Source organism: Typopeltis vanoorti, chromosome 5 (assembly GCF_054136105.1).
Source record: "Typopeltis vanoorti isolate ZY-2024b chromosome 5, IOZ_Tvanoo_1.0, whole genome shotgun sequence".
Classification (NCBI taxonomy): domain Eukaryota; kingdom Metazoa; phylum Arthropoda; class Arachnida; order Uropygi; family Thelyphonidae; genus Typopeltis; species Typopeltis vanoorti.
The window spans coordinates 59722172-59749454 of NC_143553.1; the positions used below are offsets into that span (position 1 = coordinate 59722172).

At 36.3% G+C, this 27283-nt stretch overlaps 1 protein-coding gene across 1 annotated transcript in view; it reads right to left on the reverse strand.

Moving 5' to 3' along the window:
* LOC150106454 (disintegrin and metalloproteinase domain-containing protein adm-2-like) overlaps positions 1 to 26340 on the reverse strand; it is a 279900-nt gene extending 253560 nt beyond the window's left edge. Inside the window, exons 1-2 of the mRNA XM_090393007.1 lie at positions 26302 to 26340; positions 6227 to 6313 (exon numbers count right to left, since the gene is read on the reverse strand). Of these exons, the coding sequence (XP_090249133.1) occupies positions 6227 to 6313; positions 26302 to 26340 (126 nt within the window). The remainder of the gene's footprint in view (positions 1 to 6226; positions 6314 to 26301) is intronic.
* Between the last annotated feature and the right edge of the window lie 943 nt (positions 26341 to 27283).

Below are 27283 nucleotides of genomic sequence, written 5' to 3' on the forward strand. Positions count from 1 at the left end.
CAGTATGGATTTGCTAAAGGGAGGTCATGTTTTAGTAATCTACTTACTTATTACAATAATGTGGCTGCTTCCATGGACAGAGGAGAAGAATACACAGTAATATACTTAGATTTTGCAAAGGTTTTTGACAGATTACTGCATGATAAGTTGATATTCAAACTGGTATGGATGGGGTTGCATATTAGACTGGTGCATTGGATTGGAGACTGGCTATCTGATAGGTATCAAGTTGTGTATGGGGAAGCAATATCTAGGAAAAGGAAAGTTACTAGTGGTGTGCCTCAGGGGTCTGTTTTAGGGCCATTACTGTTTAACTTGTATATTAACGATATAGGTGAAGATTTGGATGGAGATATTCAGTTGTTTGCAGATGATGCAAAGTTGGGACCAATCATGAAGAATAGAGAAGATGTTGTGGCCTTACATGAAGACTTGAAAAAATTGAGGTGACTGACTAAGGTAGTTTCTAACCTCTGGAATGTCGAGTATGAGGAAAGATTGAGAAGATGCAACTTGCAGAGTGTGGTGGACAGGAGGAGGAGAGATATAGAGACCTATAGGTTGTTGAGGGGTTGTTATAGGATCAATGCTGGAGAAGTTCTACAGAAAATAGTAGAAGATTAGGGGGAGAACCAGAGGTCATCCCTAGAAGCTGTATAAGGAGGGTGTGAGTAGTGAGTAAGTGCCTGAGAGTGTGGTGTCTGCAGAGAATCTGAGTGTGTTTGAAGCACGGTATGATGAGCTGTGTGTGATAAAAGGCCCTCCTAGATGAGTCTTTGACTCCATGGGGGTTTTGATTAATAATAATAATAAAAGAAAAGTTACAGATTAAATAATCTGTACAGATATTCCAATTATAATGACTCTTTCTGTAAAAGTTGTTATATTTGTAAAACATAATAAAGTTCAAATTATCAACATTATTCACTTATCCGTGCATCAAGCATCCCCCCCCCCTCGTTCATTAGCACAGATAATTTTTGTGAGTAAGTATAATAATCTTTTATAGACACATCACATATAGACTGTCCTGAAATGGGATAATAAATAAAATGATAAAGCCCAAAGATTGTACTGTTTCTTTTCTATTTCCTTATAAAAATCTCTTCTGTTATGAAATCCAAACATCATTTCAGAAATCAGAAATAACAAATCTGCTAGACATTAATATAAGAAATAAAGAAACTCATCAAGTAAAGATGCATATTTTTTAGTACTTAACACAAAGTACTAAAAATTTCCCTTCCCCCAATTCACAGCTAAGTAAGGAAATTAAGATGACTGTGCATTCAAAATTGAAGCTAAGAGTGGCTCTGATCAAACCAGGTGTGATAAACTTTTTCAAATGATGTAATGTCAGTAGTATGATAAGTATGCACTTGAGTGTGTGGCCGAAAGGATGAAGACAAAGAATTGCGAAACGTGTGTATTAGGAAGTACAAATACGATACTTCTATGGCACGTGAAACAGCAGTATTGTACTTCCTGCATCATTACACATTTCCTAATTCTTTGTCTTCACCTGTTTACATATCGGCCACACACTTGAATGCATGAATGCATACTTATCATATTATTGACATTACTGCATACTTATCATATTATTGACATTAGATCATTTGAAAAAGTTTATCACACCTTAATGCTATAATAAGTAAATTAAGTCATCTTAATTTACTTATTATTTTCCTTATCAGTTTTTTTTTCCTAATTAATTTATTAGTTTCACATGCCATAGCATGTAAAAAAAAATAAAAAATAAAAATTAAAAAAAAGCAAGCAGAATTACATAGCTGAAAGAGAAAGTATAAAAGATTAAGAATGACTCAATAGTAACATTATCTGGGGATTCAATCAAGGATAGAATAAAGGAACAGGGTATCCAGGGGACTTCAATATGAGACGCTGACATGAACAGCAGAGTTAGAATTGGTATTTGGAAGAAATGATTCAAATGACTAGAAAGAGAATATTAGAGAAGGATCACAGTGATGGCTTAACTGGATAAGGGTAATGGGTTTACAGTGATACTGCTGAACCTGGCTAAGGCCTTTGACAGGATACCATATGGAATTCTAATCCGTAAACTGCAACATATGGTAATGGATATAGGGTTGGTGAGATGGATAGGGGGTGGTTGATGGAGATATATCAAGAGTAGTTTATTCAGGAGTAGAGTCCAAAAGATGTCCTGTGACTAGTGGTGTGCCGCAGGGTTCTGTTCTTGGACCACTGCTGTTCAATTTGTTCATTAACGATATAGGGAAGGATATAAGAGGAACAGTTCATTTGTTCTCTGATAATACAGTTGGGTAGGGCAATAGTGAATGCAGAAGATGTCAAAATCTTGCAGGATGATTTGAATAGATTGGAGTTCTGGGCTAAGGAGAATGGATGTCAATTTAATGTGACAAAATGTAAGGTTATGGGGTGAAAAGATTAGCAGCAGTATACCACATTGGTGGAACTGTACTCCAGGAGATTGATGAGGCCAGGGACTTGGGAGTGTTGGTGGATATAAGGAGATGAAGTTAAGGGGGCACATTGCAAAAGTGGCTAAATCAGCTCATCAAATCACTTTGTTGTTGAAAAATACTTTGACGAGCAGAGACAAGCAAGTTATCGTTCCTCTGTACCGAGCCTTGATAAGATCTCATCTCGACTACTGTGCCCAGATTTGGTCACCTAGGTCTTTTCTTGATGGGGAGGAGGTGGAGAGGATCCAAAGGCGAGTGACCAAGATGATAGCAGGTCTATGGAATGAACCTTATGAGAACAGGTTGAAGATTTGTGGGTTGCAGAAATTGGTTGATAAACTGAACAGGGGAGATATGATTGAGACATTCAAATTGCTGAAGGGTTTCTATAGGATTAATTCAGAGGATATTTTTGAGATCAGGACTGGTGGTGGGAGAACTAGGGGACATCTATGGAAGCTGGGCAAGAGTGTGGTTAGCAAGGGTGTTAGAGCTGGGTTCTTTACTTTTAGAGTGGTAAATTGAGTGGAATAAGCTGCCAGAGTCTGTTGTGGGTGCTATGAGGGTAAGTTAGTTCAAGGCAAGGTATGATAGATACAGAATGCCAAATAGTTGTGTGGACATGATGTTTAGGGCCTCCCTTGATGAGTCTAAGGACTCCCTGGAGTCGCCCGTAATAATAATAATAAGACAGTTGCTGGGGCAGGTGATAAAGAAAGCATCAGTGTACTGCTACTTTTTTTTTTGTTTGTTTTTAATATATGAATCCCCATCTATGAATGGTTGCAAAACTACTGTATTTAATAATACCGTAGATGAGCACAAGATAAGATTATTAAGAATCCAGATCTGGAAACTTAACATGGTACTTTTTCAAGTCACTTCTGATCCTGAATAAAGCAGGTTGTTGGCACACTGAGTGACAAAATTCATCTAGCACCTAATGACTTTCACAAATATGCATGGTGATATATGCTAATTTTAAGTTAACAAAAATTATCTGCTTAATATAATGCATATGCTTGCTTCACTTAAGACCTGATTATGCAGTCACTGCATGGTTCGGTACACCATGATATCACTCTTTCCGGCTGAAAAGGCAGAACTGACATCCCATTCATGGTCACATCCTCAAATGCTATAATGACATTTTAAAAAAAAAAATCATGAATAATGCAAACAGCACGTGATGCCAAAGTATGTATCAATCAAAATACCTGCTTCTTTCAGATACTATTTTCTTTTTTCAGTTTCATAACTAAAATTTTCTCTTTTATACATGTCTCTCTCTCCTTCCACTAAGGACTTGCAAACCTATGAGTGCATTAATACTGGGATAAGCCAGGGGTTAAATAATCTGAAACCAAACATGATTGTTTGAGCTTCTTCAAAGGTCTCTAAAATAAGAAGTGATAATTTGCACTTCAACAATGCGAACCAACAATAGTAAAGCAAAAAAAGTTTATCCATTGAGTTACCCAGGTCAGCATAACGATCGGCCAGGATTTTTTTTAATATAAAAGATAAGCTTTATGAACTCAAGGAGCTATACGAGCTTGTCTAGAGAGGTGTTTACTACATCATGCCTATGGTGGAATTCAAACACATAAGCTGTTGATCAGAGAGCAGCGTAGGCTACTTGTTTGTCCAACCAGGCTGGCAAACCTTTTACTCCAAACCAAATTGCTTAAAACATTTCATACTCACTACCCTTTGGAAGAACAGCATCCAAATATCTTATTTTCTTTAATTTACATCTACACCTCAAAACTACTGCCACTTTTATCCATGGCTCTACCATCATTTATTATTCCTCAGCTCACCACTATTGTTGCCAGCCTGGCCTGGATGGCCAAGTCTCTGCTCTCCAACCAACAAGCTGTGGATCAAAAACAAGGTTGGTGATCTACAGTCCACTTGTTACCATGGGATGGATTAAAGGTCAGGATAAACTAAACCCTATTCTAGAAATCAAATGATCTTTTTTCATACCAGATGAGGCCAATCTGGCCTAAATAATAAGCAGGATCATTGTCTTACAGTGGATGACATAAATCATCTAACATATAATGACATGCACAATCATCTATGACAGAATGGAATTCAAGCTAGAGTCTCTTATGAGTAATGCAAATAAATTTATTCATTCAGCCATCCAAGCTGGAGACTTGCTGATTAAAACCTAAATAAAATTGGTGATATCTGTTAACAACAATAGCTTTATGATGTTTAGGAAAGTAATGTCATTGTTAGTAAGCTGATATTCATTCAGATCTAGATGATCTCCATGTTTATTACAATAATCTTCAGAGAACACCACATAAACTAAATTATTACACTGATTTACATTTTTGATGAGTATGAAAGACACTGATTTTACTGATCGTTTAAATTTCTTCAGAGAAAAGAAGAGAAAATAAGGAAGTATTAGGTTTAATTAAGATTTTTGATGATCCATGTCAATGAAAGCAATCAAGAAACAGAAAAGAACTGCTCTTAGGAACAAATGATTTAAATAGTGATAAATACAGTATGAGAAAGAATATGAAGGACTGCCAGAAAAGGTGAGAATGGAGAGAGAGAGAGAGAGTAAAAATTTGCTAGTTTATTACCAAGATTTGAGAGTACTGAGTTAAGGAGGGTGCTATGATAACAAATGATTTGATACACAGGCTGTGTAGAAAAAATAGCACCCTAGTGTTTGATGGCACAAAGACCTCCATAAGATCTGTTTCAAAGAGTAAAAGAGGAACATAGGAGGAACAGTAAGAATGTGTGTACAAGTTCAGTGAAGGTATGCAAACAGGATAATGATATGAAGATCAATAAGCATGGTGAAGGACCTGTATGGTTTGGGTTTGAACTAAGTGTGTGTAGGTCTTTTTTTTTTTTTTTTTGGTGTGTGTGTGTGTGGGGGGGGGGGGAATTGTCCAACTGAGCTATGCAGACCTGTACACGAAAGTATATAAAAAAGGCAAGAGGCAACTTTACATGTCTGTACACAAATGCCAGGACCATCAGGAACAAAAGGATTGAGTTTGTTGCTTTTGTGAATTATGGGCTAAAATTGTTAATTGTTGGCATTAGTGAAACCTGCCTCTCAATCAGATGCAGTAATTAGAATCAAGTGTAAAGGGTATAGTATTTTTAGGAAAGACAAAAAAAATAGAAGATGATACTACTAATGATATCAGATGATTTGGGTCCTGTTAGGGGTAGAAATTCACATAAGGAATAATAGTAATGATGTTAAATGTAGCAGTGAGTTTGAGGCTGTATAGTATGAAGGAGAGGCAAACAGAATGAATCTATTATTACTATTTATAAAAATCAAGTGGATATTAAATCCAGCATTATTTCAAATGCCAAATACAGAAACTATAAAAGTTTCATATGAAATTTGAGAGCTTACAGGAATACACTCACTAGCATTTACGAGTTGCCGTAGCCGGACCTTATAAGTGGCACGATTGCTAGCCCAAGCATCCGTTAATATCGGAGTGCAAAACAAGAAAATTATAGAAAATCATTGCAAGCATGAAAATTACTGAAAAAATAACTTTGAGAACATTATGTATTTCTGCAACCTTGGTTTTCTCTTCTTCCTCTCTTCCCTTGCTTCTTTTCAAAATAAAAATGGCATTATAAACTTTGTACTACATGAAATGTTTAGAATGAATTATGCATTTTTCAGAATGTGAAAAAGAGTAGTAAACTGTTAGCTAACATAACAGACGGTGGTTTTTTACCTTTGTGTTATCCACAACCAACACTAATTCCAAGTATCTAGTATCAGCATTCTCATCAGGTGAAGAAAGCTGAGCTGATCTGCGATCCTGTGAAGATTAAAAAAATAAATTGGTGCAGGTGTGTCTTAATTAATAAAACATTTAAGAAACTAAAGACATACTGATATTGCTATTAATCTATTAATTACAAAGTATAAAATATGGCTAGTGAAATGATTTATCATATTAGTAGTCATACAGGAAGATCTGAAGATTTCTTAGAAATTTATATTTAAAGCAGAATATTCTTCTTATACTTCAAAATCAGATATATATATATATATATATATATATATATACTTCAAATATACAAGAATACTTCAGAATATACTTCAAAAACAGATACATGAGGACTAAAGTGAATATCACTATAGGTACAAGGAGGTGATAATCTATGAGATTAAGCATAGCACATTCATATTGCCAGGTGGAGATTATATAGCATCTGATCATAAAGAACAGATAATAACTGATAAAGAAATGATCATAAAGAGCAGAACAGAAAAGAACCGCTACTGATTATTGAGTCCATAATTACACAGTCTTGCCATAAATACTATTACAACTTCTGTACACTCCCCTGCTGCCCACAAAGATGCACAAGCATGGTTCCATTAGTGGCACTGTGCATAGCCACCATTCACATTTTTAACAGCAGAGAGAAAGAGAGAGAGATTGTTCTCTAACTGTAGGAGTAAGCATGCAGTGGGGAGATTATAAGAACTGCGTAGCTGTAATGGCACTTCACAAGGTTGAAATGCAGCCACCTGTGATTTTCAACATGCTAAAAATTCTCAAGATCAGTAGGATGTTTCTGTATCAGACTATCGCCTGCTAAATGATACAGAAGACGTATCCGACTGCCAAAGAACAGATCGACCACGCTGCATTAGGACAACTGCTTGTGAAGGTACATCCCCACTGTAATTCTGTGAGAACACAGAAAGTGATAAGAGATGATCATTCCACAGAGAACAATGTCATGTGTACTAACTGATGATGACCTGGGAGTAAAAGCCTATCAATATTTTACTAGACACTTCCTAACACCACAACTTATATGGCAGAGGGTGATAAAATCAAAGCCACCTCTCCGGTGGTATGCAAACAACAGACACAGAAATATTGTAAACGTGTGGACAGACTTATGTGTTCGTCGAACATGTTGTTTATTATTTTAACGGTATAATAGAACACAGAAACGATACGTCCGGAAATATCATTATGGGAAGTCGGGCCTAGCAGACCATGCTCTGGATACCCCTGCACACAGGATCAACTGGAAAAACACAAAAGTACTACACAGAAACCCATATAAATCAGAGAGATTGTTCTTAGAGGCGACAGAAGCCCTAAAACACACCCCAAATCTCAACAAATATGGCTGTATTAACTTGCCGAAGATCTGGGAGACAGTCATATTAAGGAAAAACTAGCACTTTTCTAGGACTCTAGCAATATATGATAGCGTTTTTTTTTTTTTTTTTTTTTTTTTTTTTTTTTTGTTTTTTTTTAGATAGAGGGCGCCAAAATCAGGACTCTAGTCTTTGTGTTGCTGCTACAATTTTGTTAATGTACACCATGTTGTTTTTAGTCTCGCGTATTGTGACAAACAGTGTTTTTGTGCTCTGAAGATGCTGGTTATAATACCAGCGAAATATCAGCATCAAGTGAATAAATTAATTATTTACTTAGTTTCTGTGTTCTATTATACCGTTAAAATAATAAACAACAGAAATATTGTCTTCTCAGATGAGAAGATTTTCACCACTGAAGGGTCGTTTAACTACCAAAACGATCAGGTATATGCTCCAGATGGTCGCACAGCATATGCCATAACACACAGGATTCCAAGAGGTCATCACCCACGTCAGTGATGGTTTGGTGGTGGGGGTGATGTATCGGGGGGGGTATCCAAGTTGCATTCCTGCAAGAAAGGGATCAAACCCTCGGCCCAAGTGCATCAAGACACCATGCTGGAACCTGTGGTATGACCTGTGAACAACATCTTGTTTCACAGTAAGCAGTGGACCTTTCAACAGGACTCAGCCCCTGCACACAAGGCAAAAACCACACAATAGTGATTGGAGACAAAGATGCCCAACCACATATCACCATCTGATTGACTGTCTGGAAGTCCCAATCTGAATTCGCTGGACTTCAAATCAAGGTCAAAGCTTGAGAGAGTAGCCTGCAAGAAATGACACCCAAGCATCGCCAGCCTGAAGGTGGATTTGGAGTGAGCAGTGGCAGCATTTCCATTGGATGCTGTGTGTGCTGCCATCAATCTGTGGCCTCACAGCTTCTGGGTTTATGAAGGCAAAAGGGAGACAATTCGAATATTGAATGCTGCTATATGCACATTATTCAAGTGGTTTGTATGTGCTGAAAGCTGTAAATGTTCAAGTTGTAACTGTATTTATGACTAGACTAGGTAGATGGGATATGATATATTAAGAAACTTTGAGAGAATTCATAATACCTTAAACTTGGTTGTTTAATTTAAGCCACAGCACTTGTACGTTTTCCCAACAGAACAAAAAGAGAGCAAGACTTCCAATGCATAATGGAGAATATCAGATGAAGGTAGTGAATTACAGATCAATAATAATGAATAACAGATCAACTCTAGAGTTGTGATTAAGGACCTAAGAATAAAAATTCCTCTAACACGTTTTATTCTCCAAAGAGAGAAGGTTGAGCCTATTCATCCAAACTTACTTTCTTCTGGAGGCAAGTAGGCAGCCAATCTCCATCTTTCAGTAATAGCACACTCAAGTTAACAGTTTTTTATTATTATTATTATTATTAATACCCAAGACCTTATGGAGTCACAGACTCATCTGGGAGGTCCTTTTATCACAGACACACACAGCTCATCATACCGTGTTTTGAACACATTCAAACTCCCTGCAGACACCACACTCTCAGGCAAGGCATTCCAATCATTTACAACTCTGCATGAAAAAAACCTGCCTCTCACTCCCCTACTCACGCCTTCTTTATACAGTTTCCAGGGATGACCTCTGGTTCCCCCCCCCCCGACCACCCACTATTTTCTGTAGAACTTCTCCAGTATTGATCCTATAACAACTCCTTACCAACTTGTAGGTCTCTATCATATCTCCCCTCTTTCTCCTGTCCACCAGACTCTGCAAATTGCATCTCCTCAATCTTTCCTCATACTCGACATTCCAGAGGTCAGAAACTACCTTAATCAGTCACCTTTGGACCCTTTCCAACATCTCTTTATCCTTCTGAAAACCAGGTGACCAAATCTGGGTACAATAGTCCATGTGTGGCCTAATCAAAGCCTTATACAACAGAACAAGAATCTCCCTACTTCTACACGTCAGTGTCCTTCGCATCATTCCCAGAAGCTTTTGTGTTGTTTTCACAATTTTGGCCATGTGTCCCCTAAATTTCAGATCCTTATCCATTATCACCCCAGATCGCTTATTTCTTCCACCTCCAACAATGTATCCTCACCAAGCATAAATTCTGCATCCTATTTTTGTTTTCCAAATTTTAAAACCTTACATTTTGCAAATTGAACTCAGATCCCCATTCCCATGATGAATCACTCAATTTGTTCAAGTCTTCATGTAAGGCCACAACATCTTCTCTATTCTTCATGATTGGTCCCAACTTTGCATCATCTGCAAACAACTGAATATCTCCATCCAAATCTTCACCTATATCGTTAATATACAAGTTAAACAGTAATGGCCCTAAAACAGACCCTTGAGGCACACCACTAGTAACTTTCCTTTTCCTGGATATTGCTTCCCCATACACAACTTGATACCTATCAGATAGCCAGTCTCCAATCCAATGCACCAGTCTAATATGCAACCCCATCCATACCAGTTTGACTATCAATTTATCATAAGGTACTTTATCAAAAGCCTTTGTGAAATCCAAGTATATCACTGTGTATCCTTCTCCTCTGTCCAAGGAAGCAGTCACTTTATTGTTAAAAAGTAAGTAGATTACTAAACATGACCTTCCTTTAGCAAATCCATGCTGTCCATCAAAGATGATACCATTGCTGTCAATGTTCTCACAAGCTTCTCCAACAACTTAACCACAACATCTGACATACAGATAGGCCTATAGTTTAATGCTTGAGTTCAATTACCTCCTTTATGAAGTGGCACAATCTTGCCCTCCTTCCACTCCTTAGGGACTTGACCGAGTGCAAGACTCGTATTAAAAAAATATGTCAAGACAGGTGTCAACTCCCTGGCACATTCCTTCAGAATACATGGCGATATATTATCAAGTCCCACAGCCTTATTAACAGTTAACCAAGGCTACCGAAGAAAGAGTACAGAATTAAATGCATTTCCACAGAGCTACACCGACATAGTCCTAAGAATATGCTGTGCCATGTGAAACAGTGGTTTTATTACAGGAAGGTCTTACCTTAGTATAGTCAAACTCTAAGAAATTTACTTGCTATAACAACAGCAAAAGTTTCCTAACCAAAGTTCCATAACTACAATGCTAAGCTAAAGAGTTGCAGTGAAAGTCAACTGTAATTTGCTTACTTTTTAATAATAAAGCAGGGGGTCATATTGATAATAGAAATAGTTACACAATGATAATGCTGGACTTTGCAAATGCACTGAGCAAGATACTGAGCGAAAGGATATTACATAAATTGTAGCAAATGAAGATACATTTGCTACAATGAAGGTACACTGTTCAAGAGAAAGTAGGCACCTCCCAGTATACCACAGATCTCTGTACTGCTTATACTACTACTGTTTAATTTGAACATTTTGGGTGTAATTTGGATGTTAGAAATGACTTGAAAGAGAATATCAACTGTGTGCTGATGCTTAGCAAGGAAAGGCAAGAGTAAATGAAAAATGAAACTGAAAGAAACTCGGCATGATGATTTGAAAAGACTAGCCTAACACTATGGACAATGATAATAATTATTATTATTTGAAACCTCCAGGGAGTCCAAGGACTCATCAAGGGAGGGCCCCTGCTCTACAACTCTGTCTACACCATTCAATCACCAACTGACTGCAACTACACCAATGCCATCTACTGTTGGCCACCACTGGTATTTCCACAGACAATCACAAACATCCATGCCCACAGCGGGATTTGAACCCACAGCCTTTAGGCTGGAGAGCAGATACGCTATCCACTCGGCCAATCAGACTGGCTTCCGATGTAAAGTGATGTAAAGTGTTAAGTTTGTATTTTGAATTAGAGATTGCAATTTAAGAAAGTGATAGCCAAGAATCTGGGTGGAGATACTGAACAGGTGATTAACAACCCTATCAGTTAATGAGTGTTCAAGTATCCACCAAAATACTGATATAAAACAGATGATTGAATTGAAGTAAAATGGTTAAGAGGCCAACACTACTGAAAGCATGAAACACATTTCCTTATAGTATATATAATTTATTATTATTATTGTGACACCTTCAAGAACTCATCAAGAGAGAGCTACTCTACTCTACTCTACTCTACAGAGAATGCCATTTACTGGCATTCTCTACTACTATTTTTTGTCTGTAAATTATGTGTGTTTTAATATTTTAAAAGAAATATTATACAGACAATTAAATAGAAATATTAAATAGATATTTAATATCTCTCAAGTTTTACAGTGGTAACTCCATAATTCAGAAAGGCTGGACAGAGGATCAAATTCCAAATTACTGGAATAGAGCTCTCATAGTCCATCTAAAAAAAGGGAAATAAAATTGAATGGGGTTGCTTGAGGGTCAAAGCCAAATAACTGGGAGGAGAACTCCACGTCGCCTTTCTAGGAATGTGGAGAACTGACTGGGGCTTCTGACCTAATGTCCAATTGTCACCTTCATGTGGTGAGAGATTCCTCATGAATGGAAAGTCTCCAGAACAAGTAAAATATTTCAGCTATTTAGGTATAGTTTTTAGTGAAGATCGCAGGTTAATTCTGGAAATAGGCAACAGAATAAGCAAAGCTGATATGGTGGGAAGCCAGCTGAATAAATTTACATGGAATAAGAGAGAAATTAACCAAAATACCAATATATAAGACAGTGTTCAAGCCAGTTTTAAGTTATTCATCTGAAGTTAGAAATAAAGCACTTGATCAAAGACTAGAGACCATATACGAGGATTCTGAGAAAAATTAAAAGAGTGAACCAAAGATATCAATGGCAGAATCACATTAAAAATGAAGATATTAGAAAGGATACTGACATTATTAGCATTCAAGAAGGTGTCAGCTGAGCTAATCTAAAGTAGCCACTTAAATAGAATGGGTGAGGAAAGGTTAGCAAAACAGGTGTTTGATGCCAAGATGGCAAGAAGGCAGGAAGACCAGGGTCGAGGTGGAATGATTCAGTCAGAAGTGGCTTAGAAGCATGAAATTTTAGATGTTACAATATTGGAGTGCTAATAGTAATAGACAGATTTGGAGGAAAAATGTTGATAAGAGATTAATAATAGTGTAATGTGCCCTCCTGCAGTAAGTTCTCAGACTCCTTGGAGGTGTCACATAATAATAATCATGTAGTGTGGTCATATCAAACTGAATGCCCCTTGAGGGTGCATATCAGGAAATTGATGATAAAATTGAATGTGAGAATTACAGAAGAATTTTCCTATTAAGTGTTTCTGGTAATATTTATGCAAGCATATTTGAGAAAAAGGTACGAAAAATTGTGTAAGTGAAGGTCAAAGAAGAATAAGCTGGGTTAGGGCTAAACAGAGGTTGCTCAGCTCAGATTTTCACTTTAAGCCAACTGAACTCAAATAGTTAATCAATTGTGAAATATAACAAGGATCTGTACTCAAGTTTTGTAGATCTGGAAAAGGCATACCACAAGGTGTCAAGAGTAAAGCTGTTCAAAACACTACAATTATATAACGTAAATTGGACTCTTCTCTTTGGCATATACAAATTGCCAACATCACTACTCTTGTGCTTTGGGACCATTATTAAGTAAAATAAGAGTTACCTGAACACAAGCCCTGTGATACCATGACAATCAATGTGATAATTGAGAACTACATGCAATTCAGAATGGCACGCAATTTAAAACTTATGAATTGTCTATTACTAAAAGAATGGCTTCATTTCAGCGATGTAAAATTACATAAGCAAAGTGGATCCAACATTATTTCAAAGTTGAATGTTGTAGAAAGAAAGTTTCATAAAATTGACCTGAGAGCTTACGAGAATACAATCCTCTGTATCTATGAGTTGCCTTAGCTACTTAAGTCAAGTAGTGCCAGCTAAGGCAAACTCGGGGATACCGAGGATTGTATTCTCATAAGCTCTCAGGTCAAGTTTACGAAACTTTCATAGTTTCTACAAACATCCAGCTTTGAAATAATGTTGGATCTAATATCCACTTTGCCGATGTAATTATAAATTGTTTATTTCTGGAATTTTCTATTTAATATTAATACTTGTGGATAACTGAAACTACAGATAAGGGGGGGGAGGAACTATGGTATAAGGAAAGTGGCATTATGCCTGATTTCAAAATGGGAATGTTAATCTCAGCTCTACTTTTATGCAGATTATGTTACAATCCTAAATAAGTTCCGTACAAGTCTGCAGGCTTCCCTAACTAACTTGAGCAACTGATATAATAAATTTGATGTGAAAATTAGATATAAAAAGTGAAAGGCTATGAAAATAGGTAGGAACATTGAAAACATCAACTGTATTCTGAATGGGAAACTACAGAACAAGTAAAACATTTCAACTATTTAGGCACAATTTTTAGTGAAGACTGTTCAATTAAATATAAAACAGACAACAGAATTAGCAAAGCTGGTATGATAGAAAGTCAGCTGAAACAATTTTTGTGGAATAAGAAAGAAATTAGTCACAACATTAAACTGGCTGCATACAAGATATTGTTCAAACCAATTTTAACTTATGGATACGAAAGCTGGGTTAAAAATGAATAAAGTGTAAAAAATTGGGTAAAAATGAATAAAAACACAAAAAGTATAAAAATTAATAAAAAAAATAAACAAAAAAAAATCCTAAACCCATCCATTGTTGTAAATCTATAGTACTAACGTAACTATAAGTTTACAACCTTTCTTAGATGGGAAACCACATAAAAAAATATATAAAATAAAATAAAAGACTTGATCAAAGAATGGAGATTACTGATACTAGTACTGAGCAAGATTAAGAGGAAACAGATGGCATCAATGGCAGCATCATATTAAAAATAAGAATATTTGAAAGAAACTCAATATTGTTAGCCAAGAGCTTGTGACCAAAGCTAACCTTAGATGGTATGATCACTTACACAGAAAAGGAAAGTTAACAAAACAAGTCTCCCCTCCCACCATTATGAAGTAGAAAAATATAGATGAAGTAATAACAATTGTTGAAAGTTTTTCCACTTGGTTATACTATTAAATTAAAGATACCAAGAAATTATATACTTGGTTTAGTCCTTTATCCAAGTGTAAGCAAACAATGTTTGCACCTGAAGTATCTTCAGGACTGGGGCAACTTGTTGTAATATTTGAGCTCAGTTGGCTACATAGGAATAGTTTTAAAAAGGAACAGCCATGGGAAGTCCACTCTCTCCTGCTCTTGCCAACTTTTATTTAGAACATCTAGAAGAAGTCCTGTTCTCATCTATATTCCCTCAACCATCCTTTTGGGTTAGATATATAGATGACATCTTTGCTGTATGGCCTCACAACAGAGACTCCTTACCTTTCTTTTTAAGCAGTATCAATTCCTTACATCCTCGTATAAAGTTTACCATGGAGATTGAAAAAGACAACAAGTTATCTTTTTTAGACGTCCTTCTCATCCATTCATCTTGTGGTATTCTTACAACAACAGTTTACAGAAAACCAACTTTCACAGGTCATTATATTCTCAAAGAATCTGCTCATCATCCTTGTCAAAAAACAGGAATAAAATGTTTAATCCTACGAGCCAAAACTAACTGTTCAACTTCTCATTTATTACAGAAAGAACTTTCGACTATCAAACATCACACGAAACTAAATGGCTTCTCTGAAAAGAGTACACAACATCTTTTCGATTCTTACAATCCAACACAGAACAGTAAAGATTCAATACGTCGAGTTCCAATTCCTCACATTTCCAGGATTTCAGAACCAATTCAAAAGAATTCTGAAGAAATATGATTTAACAGCCACTTATACACCTATTAACAAATTATCCGCCCATTTTCCTTCATCTAAAGATAAACTTTCAACCTACCTGGTGTGTATCAAGTTCCTTGTAATTGTAATCTTTCCTACTTTGGACAAAACTGGACGTTCTATAGAAAAAAGAATTCAAGAGCATCAGTAATCAATTCAACACAACAAACCTGAGAAATCTGGATTAGCTCAGCATGGATTAGAAACAAGCCACAACATCCTTTGGTCCAAGACTCTCCTCCTACACAGATGTCGCTACAAATTTGAACGTTTATTTAAAGAAAGTGTGGTGGCCTTACTTCAACGTCCTAACTTGAATCATAATGACTGTATATCTATATCAAAAATTTGGGAAAGTTTAATCAGGATAACACATTAATTTTTTTTTTTTTTTTTTTTTTGTAAATTTCCTATATTACTCTAATGTTATTTAAGATTATTATGATTTCTGAATTAATATCTTTAATTATGATTTTAAAAATGTTTACTCTTCTAATACTTAGCGATATGACATCACATGGCTCGTTCTATGCGTGAATGATCAATTGTTCGTATTCCACTTTTTTTTTTTTTTAAACTATTCCTATGTAGCCACTGAAGATGGTCTGTAATATTCAGAGACCGAATTATTTGGCAAATTAAACATTATTCTTGTGTAAACGTGTGTATATATTTTGAATACTGCTTAAGGTTCATTAATGTGTCTTCTGGGGCATGTTCTTTTTCTTATTTTTTCAATAATGGAAAGTAATCTCAGTTAGGAGAGAGAGAGAGAGAATTATTAGATATGTTGAAATTTCTCTAGCTGTTGCTATTATTCATGTTGAAGTTTCTGGAAGGGAAAACTACATAAACACTGGAATACAAATAAATAATTTACTAACTAAAATTAATTATTTACAAGCTGATGTGTTATTAGAGGCAATTTAACACTACACACTCAGGCGACTACACAAACTGAAATAACCTGGATTACAAGGACATTTACATGCATTTAAGGCAAAGTGGCGATTCCTGTTGTTAATGTTGATAGGGAGGTGCACCAAAATCTGTGTAAAAATCATACTGACAGTTCTATTACAGTTAAATGGGTTCAGTAGAACTTGCTGCTTCCAGGAAAACAGCCTTTCCAATTTAAACCAAGATTTGTGAAGCAGCCCAGCTATCTTCCATCTTATAAAGTGGTCTTTCTCTGAGACATGTGAAGATAGTTTACTTATGGTTTTCCATCCTGGATGTATTTTTATGTTCTTTTTTCCTGATCAAAGTAGTTCATCCTGTCTGTCTGAAATACCGAGTTTCGAACTGGAAGGGAATGCTGTGGACACCTGGGAAAGAGAGAGGGACCACAATTCTTGATTTGTCTTAGGAAGGTAGATACTTTGTTCAGAGTCTTGTATACCGTTCTGATTCCGCATTATTTCAGGAGGCAGACCAGTTTATCAGTTATACCTCTGATGCAGGGTGTAGGATGTATAGTCTGGTTTTTATTATTACTAGTATTACGTGACACCTCCAGGGAGTCCGAAGACTCATCGAGGGAGGACACCTACTCTACATCTCTCGGTCTCCACCACTCAATCCACCAACTACACCAATGCAATCTACCACCAGCCACCACCACCACTGGTATTTCCACAGACAATCACAAACACCCATGCCCACGGTGGGATTCGAACCTGTAGCCTTTTGGCTGGAGAGTGAATATGCTAAATGCTCGGCCAACCAGGCTGGTTTTGGGGGAGTCTTTTTCTGAGGAGTTTAACAATGGTGTTTTTTGTTATATTCATTCTGTTGTAATGATGTGGGTAGAGCCTGTTCTAGGTGTGCTGGGCCTGAAGATGAAATTCACTGTCCTAGAGACCAAAGTTTTGCAAGTTTAAAGTTTTTGGGCAAGATTGTAGTGTCAAGTGGTATGTGTGTGAGAGAGAGAGCACTTACGGTAAACTGAACATATGAGGGACCCTCATATAGGACCTCATACCTTAGCACCTTGGAACACATCGATTTTCATTTTGAAAGGCTTGCTATAGTTGCCGTTGATTTCTATTAACATTTTGGAGGAATGGTAAAGAGTTTTAATTAGGCATACTATTTTATTATCTATTCTATACTCGTTCATTATTCTCCACAATGCCTCATGCCATACTGAATTGAAAGCCTTTTATACACCTTCTGTCCAAAAACGTTTCAAAAATAGAAGAAACTAGTGTCGCCACCTGTTATATCTTTTTGTTGTCGAAACTGGCAACTTTCATTAGCATTGTGTCAACCTTTAATGGCATTTGTTTCATTAGAAGCAGATTGATTAGATTTATCAAAACACATGCCAAGAGTGACCATGTGTTTTGACATATGGTTGGAAAATGAATTTCAAACAGAAAGCTGCGATTGACTTTTTGTTAAACTTGGTAAAAGTTTTACCGAAATGCATCAAATGCTTCAAAAAGCATACGGTGATGAATGCTTATCCCGTACTCAAGTTTATGAATGGTTTAAGCGATTTCAAAGTAGTCGTGAGATGCCTGAGGACGACGAAAAGCCGGGTTGTCCAAAAACTGGACTGAGCGAAGTTAACAATCAAAAAGTGCATGATTTCATCAAAGAAAACCCGAAATCATCCGTGAGATTGATTGAAGATGAATTGGGGATTTCAAAATCAACTGTGCACAACATTTTGACTGAGAGTTTGGGCCTTCTTAAATTGAATTTACGATTTGTTCCCCACAAGTTGACCGACGACCAAAAAATTTATCGAATTGAACACTGCAAGGACCTCATTAAAACCATTCGTAAGGACTCAAACTTCCTTGAAATGATCGTTACTGGTGACGAAACATGGTGTTTTGAGTATGAGCCTGAAACAAAGTGCCAGAGTGCTGAGTGGAGACCACCAGAAGAGGAGCATCCAAAAAAAAGTCGCTTGGAGAATCAAAAGTAAAGACAATGCTGATTTGTTTCTAAGATTCCAAGAGCATTATTCACAAAGAATTCATTCCGCCTGGCCAAACAGTCAATGGTGAGTTTTATCTCGAAGTTTTGAAGTAATTTATACTGCGATTCGTCACATACGGCATGAATATCGTGATGCAGGCAACTGGTCACTTTTGCACAATAATGCACCATCTCATCGTTTGAACATTGCGAGACAGTTTTTGAGCAAAAACCAAGTTTGTGTGTTGGATCACTCGCTGTATTCACCTGATTTAGAACCTTGTGACTTCTTTCTCTTCCCCCAACTTCATTTGCCAATGAAAGGAAAGCAATATGACACCATTGAAAATATTCATGTGGCAGTAACCACGACCCTCGACAGTATCCCAAAAACCGATATAAAAAAAATCATTTAACGAATTAATTGACCGTGCCAAAGGCTGCATCGAAGCTGAGGGAGAGTATATTAATTGAAATAAATTATTTGAATAATTATAATTGGTCTGTGTTTTATTTTCCATCAAAAGTTCAGTTTCTTTTTGGACAGAGGGTGTATATCTATACAATTTTTCTCCAATGAGATTTATTATAAGGATCTATTGTATTCTTGTTTTTATGGAATCATGCTTAGTTCTCTGAAAGTAACTTTATATTTTCCTCTCAATTCCTAGAGAGTGAAATTTTTAAGAAAATTTTGCTTGGATGACTGATTAAACTGATAGTTCTATAATCTACTTTTTTTTTTTTTTTTTTTTTTTTTTTTTTTTTTTTACTGTTCCCTGTTTTAGGAACAGTAATCAGAACAGAGGTGTGCCAATCTTTAGGCCATGCTTCATTGTTTCACAGATCATGACTAATTTTGAGCAGGTGCATCTATGATAGGTTCTCCTCCTGTTTTCAGTAGTTCTGAAGTCATTCGTTCTATGCCTGGTGATTTTCCCATCTTCAAAGAATTAACTGCTGCTTCTACTTCTCTTAAAATAGGGAAGGTCTCCTTCCTCAAACATCATTTGTATCATATGTTCAAGGTTTTTTTAAGGCTACTGTCTTCTGAGATAAGATTAGCTGATTAAACATCAGGAGGATAAATTTTGGACAAGAGAACTAATATATCATCTACTGGAACATTTGTAAAAAGGGATGAATGCATGAAAGCTCACTAAACAATCATTCCCTTTTAATTGAAGGTTGTGTATAGTGGTTTTAAAATGGGTAGAGTTTTTTCATGTAAGATGTTTGGATTATTCAGTTTGTTTGTCACGTGTTTAGCCAGTTTATAGGTGGGACAATTTATGGCATCCACAACTGAGTGGACTATCTCAACATGCCACAGAGACAGACCAATTCGTAAGATGAAAAAAGCCAGGTTACTTCACAAATTCCAGATTAAATTGAAGAGACTGTTCCTGGAAGTGACATGAGTTCGACAGAAGTTAGCTGACTGTAATAGAACTGATGGTATGATTTTACATAGATAGATTAGTGCATCGTCTTATCAACCATCAGCATTAACAACAGGAATCACTACAAAGAGTGTAACTGTCGCTTTCCATGCATGTGACTATCGTTTTAATCCAGGTTTAACCCACGTTTTAACCCATGTTATAAGCTGACAGTTGCCTGTGATCATGCTAGCTTAAGCTAGCATGATCATAGGCAACTGTCAGCTTATAAATAATTAATTTTAGCTAGTTAATTATTTATTTGCATTCCAGTGACTACGTAGTTTTCCTTTCCAGAAACTTTGACATGAAAAATTATTAGCTCGCATGTAAAACATTGTTTATTTTAGGAATGGAAATCAACAATAGTAGACGCAATAACAACTGAGGCCTTTTTATAAAAAAATAAAAATAAACTCCAAGTAACATTCAAAACTAAACTTTTAATAGAATAAATATAAACTATTTTATAAGGTGAAAATCTATTTGGAGAACAGAATAATTTCAGCTGTTCAGTGAAATCATTTAGTTAACAACTGAAGGAAAAGAAGACAGTGGCTGGAGTAATAAAACTGCAGAGAAATCGTCCAGTTTTGGAAGCACCTGCTGAAGCAGACAATAGTTTTTTTTTTTATCTTTCTTCAAAAAGAAGCAATTGTCTTCTTCCTCTATATTGCATGTTTAATCTCTGCATTCACCCTTTTCACACTTACGTTATTTAACCTTATGACCCTCAAAATATTTTTAAATTACTTCCTTTTGATGATTCTTGATTTACTTTCAATGCAACTCCTCATACCATGTGACAGCTGCAAAACTCTCTCCCAAGATTTTCATAATCACCAGCCTTCCATTACCACTTATATCCTTTCCTCACATAACTGGCAATCAATAAGATCACAGTCACCAAATGGAGGTAGATATGACAGCTGATTTATAATGACACTCTCTGATGAAATAATCGAATCCAAGACCCATGATTGTCACATACCCTCTGTTACATACTGCTTGAAGTAGCTGTCCTTCACAAACTCAAGAAATTCATTTTCTTTATGTCCAGATGTTATTTTGTCAACCCAGTCTATACTGCCATAATTAAAATAACCCATACTCATCAACCCTTCTCCTATATGGTTAGCTAATATGCTTATTATTATTATTAAATGATACCTCCAGGGAGGCCACATGCTACACGCACTAACTATCATAGTTGTTCTTGAATTCATTCACACCGCTTGCACTCATAACATCCAATGGCAACCCATTCCAATCATGCACCACCCTATGAGAGAAAAATCTAGCCCTCACCCCCTTCCTAGCGGCATACATTCTTAGCTTCCAAGGATGCCCTCTTGTTATTTTCTCACCCTCCATAAATTGAAAAATTTCATGAATTGAAATCTTGTATGACCCTTTCAGAAGTTTGTAAGTCTCAATCACATCACCCCGCTTTCTCGTGTTTGCTAGTGTCTACAATGAACAAATTCTCAATCTGTCTTCATAATCAGAATTCCATAATCCTGATATAATTTTTAGCACTCTCCTTTGCACTCTCTCCAGTATCTCAGAATCACAACAGAAACCAGGAGACCAGACTTGTGTACTTGTAAAGAGGCAAAACGACATCCTTATCTTTACATGTTAACATTCGTTTCAGCATTGCAATTATCTTTTGAGTTGTATTTACAATCTTTGCTACATGGACATTGAACTTCAACTTCCTATCTACTAACACTCCAAGATTCCCAGCCTCATCAATTTCTTCTAGCATAATCCCACCAATATAATACAGCATTGGAAATTTAATCACACCGAAGTGAATGACTTTCCATTTACTGATATTGAACTGACACCCATTTTCCCATGCCCACAATTCCAGCCTATTCAAATCATTCGCAATGACTGCATATCAACAGCATTCCTGATTACCCTACATATATTTTTTAATCATCAGCAAATAGCTGTATATCACTTATCAAATCCTTCCCAATATCATTAATGTACAGATTGAATAACAGTAGACTAAGGATTGATCCTTGTGGTACACATTTTATATATTTCATGGTCACTACCCTCCACATTACCAAGTCTATAGCAACATCTGACTATTTCCTTCTATTCACCTTTATCTTACACGTCATACTGCTTTAAAACTAATGCTGCTATTTCCACTTGCATCGGCATAACTGCTTTTCTTTCATCATTTGCAGTACCTTTTTTTTTTTTTTTTTAACCATTTGTCTTCCCAAAAAACCATACCCTTCCATCTCTATTCTTGTCATGATGTCATTCCTGTCCAACCAGGTCTCAATTATTCCAACAATTTTGGGTGAACAAAATCAATGCTACAATTTCGTTTTCCTTGTTTCTGATATGAAGAGAAATTCGTTACAAACATAACAATTCATTTCTTGATCTATAATAAATTTCACTGATACCAGTTGTTAGATGTGACTTCTCCATGCCTTCCTCTAGCCATTCCCCTCTCATTACCCATTCCAGTACCCTCTTCAAACCTGTTTCCCCTAAATCCCATTCTTTTATTGTCTACTCATACTTTCACTTCCCAACATACCGACATTTGCTCTTATTCAACCTCGCCACATCAACATCAGCAACATCTCCTTACACATACATATTACACTCATGGCATCATACCATTCTTGAAAAATCCATGATATTCACATTGCCTTTTGTGCCACCTTTCAATGCAACAATATTCAATATACAACAATTTCCCTTTCATCACAATTTTGTTATAAAACACTATAGAAGAAGCAAAGAATTTAAAATAATACTGACTAAAATTATTATCATCAACAGACCTCCATGGTGTCAAGAGACTCATGGTGGGAGGTCCCACTCTCACATGCATAGCTCATCCTACCTTGACTTAAATGTATTCACTGTCCTTGCACTCACCACACTCTCAGGCTATGCATTTCAATCACCCACTCTCCATGCAAAAAATTTACTCCTCACATCCACCTTATACAGCTTTCAGGGATGGCCTCTCATTCTTCTCCCCTGTCTCTGGATATTCTATGAAAAAATCTCATCCATGTTAATCTGGTAATTATTCCTTACCAACTTATACATTTTTTCTTCTATCCAATAGTCTCTGTAATTTTCATTCTCTCAATCTGTCCTCATATTCCACATTCCAACTTAGTCAATCATCTTTGAGCCACCTCTCCAACATCTCATGATCCTTTTGAAAACCAGGCAACCAAATCTGTGCACAGTAATCCATATGTACATTAAAGCTGCTGTTAACTCACTGAAACATTTCCTCAAGACACGTGGTGATATACCATCAAGTCCCATAGCCTTGTTGGCATCAAGTTTAATCCATTCCTCATATACCTCCTGCTCACTCACCAGCAGTTGTTCCTCCCTATTCCTATTGCTCTCAAGTTCTGCATTATTTACAATCACAAGGATGGAATACTTTAATGAACTGCTCATCAGACACTTCTACTTCATTCTCCTCAGTGTTTATCATTCAGCCAGACCATTTATCTAAACATCTCATCCTGGTAATGTGGAAGGCAGTGAGAAACTGCCTTCCACATTACCAGGTCTATAGCAACACCCTACTAAACATTTTATCCTGTCCACCTCCACTTCACACCATACTGCTTCAAAATCAGTATTTGATCTTTGCATCTCCATCCTAGATGGGTACAACTCCTTTGTCATCATCAATAAAACTCTTCCTCCCTTTTTGCTTTGTCTGTCTTTACGATAGACTACATATCTTCCATCTCTATTCCGTTTGGCATACAGGTATGGAATTCTGTCAGAATGCCATACCTGTTCAACCACATCTCACTTAAACCAACAAGTTTTGGGCAAAAGAACTCTATCAACACTACAATTTCATTCCCCTTGTTTCGAATACTTCTAGCATTTGTAAACACACGCAGTAGCTCATTTCTGTTTCTCTAACAAGTCCCACTAACCCCATTTTTCAGATATGATTCCTGTTTGTCATCACACCCTTCCCCAGACCTAAATGTCACACCCCCACATCCTTTGACTATCTTAATCCTTTCTTGCACACTCACATATCTACTCCTGAAACCATCATCTACACTTTTCATGCAGTGTACCCCCTATCCACCCTGACTTCTTCCATTTCCCTGTACACTGTGTTCCTTCTCTCTCACATTCTCTTCACTCGTGCCACTCACCTCTCTATTCAAAAACTTGCCTACTTTACTCCTCTGCTCTTCCACAACACCTCTCGATTCCTCAGGTTTCACATTCACGTCAGTCATTCTCTCTCTTTTGCAGCAACAGTTTCTCCAAATGACTCACACCAAATCCATTCAAATGTAGTCATCTCTTTTATACAGCTCTATCCATTCCCCCAACTCCCACAGATTCACAAAATGAACTCCTTTCTCCTCGCACAACTCTGCTAGCATACCATTCATAATCTTCACTCACCTTCTCAATTAATCATTATCATACCTGGGCAACATGCTGACTATCTTACCTCCCACACTGTTATCTTTCACTCTCCTTAACAGTCTCATGACATCTCTCCTTCTTGTTACCAGTCAAATCATTTGTGCCAAATACCACTACAACTCTTTTGCTTGCATACTCCTCTTATCCAATGCTGCATCATGTTGTTCATTCTACCTCCTGAAAATTAGACCCTGTGCACTTTTTCACTCACCACACCTCTTATCATTGAATCTCTATACATTGCCACTCTCAAATCATTCGATATTTCTTTAAAATCTTTCATCCCATTCTTCCTCACATTTCCATGCAAATCCATAATTCTCCTCAGTCCATGCCTCATATGTTTAGTCTCTTGCCTCATCTTTACTGACTCCGCTTTCATATCTTCGATTAGTTTTTCTGTTCCATTTATGCAAATTGCATTTTCACTACCTTGCACGTCTGCTGTCTTACTACTCACCACCACTGGCTCTCTTAATCTTACCACTAACTTGCCGCCATCTACACATGCCATCTTACCACTCAACATCATTAACTCATCGCTACTTTCATCCGCTCTTATGTTAGCATTCAAGCGCTCAGCCGTATCATCAACTCTGTTTACTCCCTTAGCTATCCACAATCTTTTGCCTGCTACTGTTTACATTCAGTGATATCTCATAATCCATAAATATGTAACTCTTCTTACACACCTACACTTTCTTATCTCTCCTATTAATGCTCCTCACATAAATACCTCCCATCTCTCCCCAAGCATACATACTGCATTCACAGCCTCTCACCATTTTCGAAAAATCCATGCCAGTTGTATTCATATTTCATGCCATCTTACATTTCACTGCCATTTTACTCACACTCAAAGCTGCACACAAGAAACACAAAGAAATTTAATAAATACATAATTATAACTACACCAAACACTGCCTACAGATCACCACTATTTAAAAAACTAATTATTGCTATGCCACACACAATTTTAAATTTAACTTATTTTTCCACAGCAATCTCGACATGTGGATTTTAGATCCACAGCTCTCTCAAATCAAGCTTACATGAACTTTTACACAGCTCTCTCAAATCAAGCTTACATGAAATAGTTAATCATACACTGTGTTCCAATGACAAATATCACATGGCAAGACCCAATCTAAACTCTCTCAAAGCAAGACCCAATCTAAACTCTCTCAAAGCAAGACCCAATCTAAACTCTCTCAAATCAAGCTTACATGAACTTTTACACAGCTCTCTCAAATCAAGCTTACATGAAATAGTTAATCATACACTGTGTTCCAATCACAAATATCACATGGCAAGACCCAATCTAAAAATTATACAGTAAAGTCACACAATAAATATAAAATTAACTTATCTTGCTGCAACTCATACATGACCCTGAGCAGTAGTTGCCTAGATCCAGATCCTTTTACAGTCTACATAAACTAAAAAACAGCTTCTCTTTTATTTTACGTGCTTATGTTCTCTGCAATTATTTGCCTTGTAAAATGTTCCACAAACTACAATTTCCAGTGTTTTAAGAAAATTATCAATAGGTTCCTTCTTCCTTATCTACGGTCTGCAGGACACTAATAAGCTAGAGGCTCTGTCACCTCTTGTGGGGGTCTGATTAAAAAGTACATGCATACATATTTATACATGCATCTGTGCTGATTATAAAAGTTTTTTTTTGATTTGTAAAAATTACCATGTAAACAACATAAGATACCTTTCAAATAAAATGTGCATATCATAATTTTATTTGAAATGATGATATGTATGATGATTCTCTCTCCATAAAGATATCCTGTTTTCCTTGAACATAAGAACTTTTGATAGAGAAAGCAACACAGGAGATAACACACAATCAAATAAAAGATTACCAGAAAAAAAAAGTAATTTATATCTCCTACAACAGAAGTGTGTATGTGTGTGTGTGCGAGTGAAAAAACACAAATCAACCATTGAGCAACAGTTATACTTATTAAATTCAGCAACATTTCAACATACCCTATGCAAATCCTGTGAATGAGTTAAAACATCTGGCATGTCTATGTAATTTTGATTTCCTAAATGGGAAAAAAAAAAGGAATGAATATGTGAGGGTAGGACAGATAATTATACACTTACGGAAATGAAAAAAAAAAAAAAAAAAGTGTTTTCGTGTTACCACAAAATTTAATAATAAAAATAGTATTCACTTCCTTTACCTTCAATTTCCTCTAGTTCATTATTAGATTAGTTTAATTACCTTTTTTTCCCTCCAACATCTCTATGTTAAGGAATAGATAAAAGCAGACTTCAACAAGACAAAAAATACATAAATAGCAACAAAATCATCTGTAGAATGGAACTAATGACAGATAATTGGTATATATATATATATATATATATATATATTTTTTTTTTTTTTTTTTTTTTTTTACAATTCCACAAACAAAATGCTGGAGGTGTGATATAATAATAATAATAAATTAAAGATGCCAAGAAATTATATTCTTGGTAATTTTTTATCCAAGTGTAAGCAAACAAAAATTTGCATGTGAAACAACTTCACGACTGGGCTACTTGCACATAGAGGCTAATGACTTTGCAACAATTGCCTTAGTATTCCATAATGCAAAGCGCATATCCTTACATACATGTATAATGATATGCATTATGGGAAGGGCCACTACCCATACTGGTTTTGACCTTTTTTTGAGGTCATATCAGTGGAAGCCAGACCCAGAAGTAATACCAAGGTTGAAGTAATATTTCCATATACAAGTAGTCAAAAGGTGTCTATGGATGTACTTATGTCAGGAGATGCTAAAGATGCAAGTCATTCTAGGAAAAGATATCCGATCTTGTGCAGAGATCTGAGAGTTATTAAAAGGTGAGTGAAAGTGAGATATGCTCATTTGAAGTAAAACAGGATAATAGGGTGCTCCTTATTTTTGAGGTTTAGTTTTTTTTCTATGGAGACATCCTTTCATTTTGTTCTAATAAT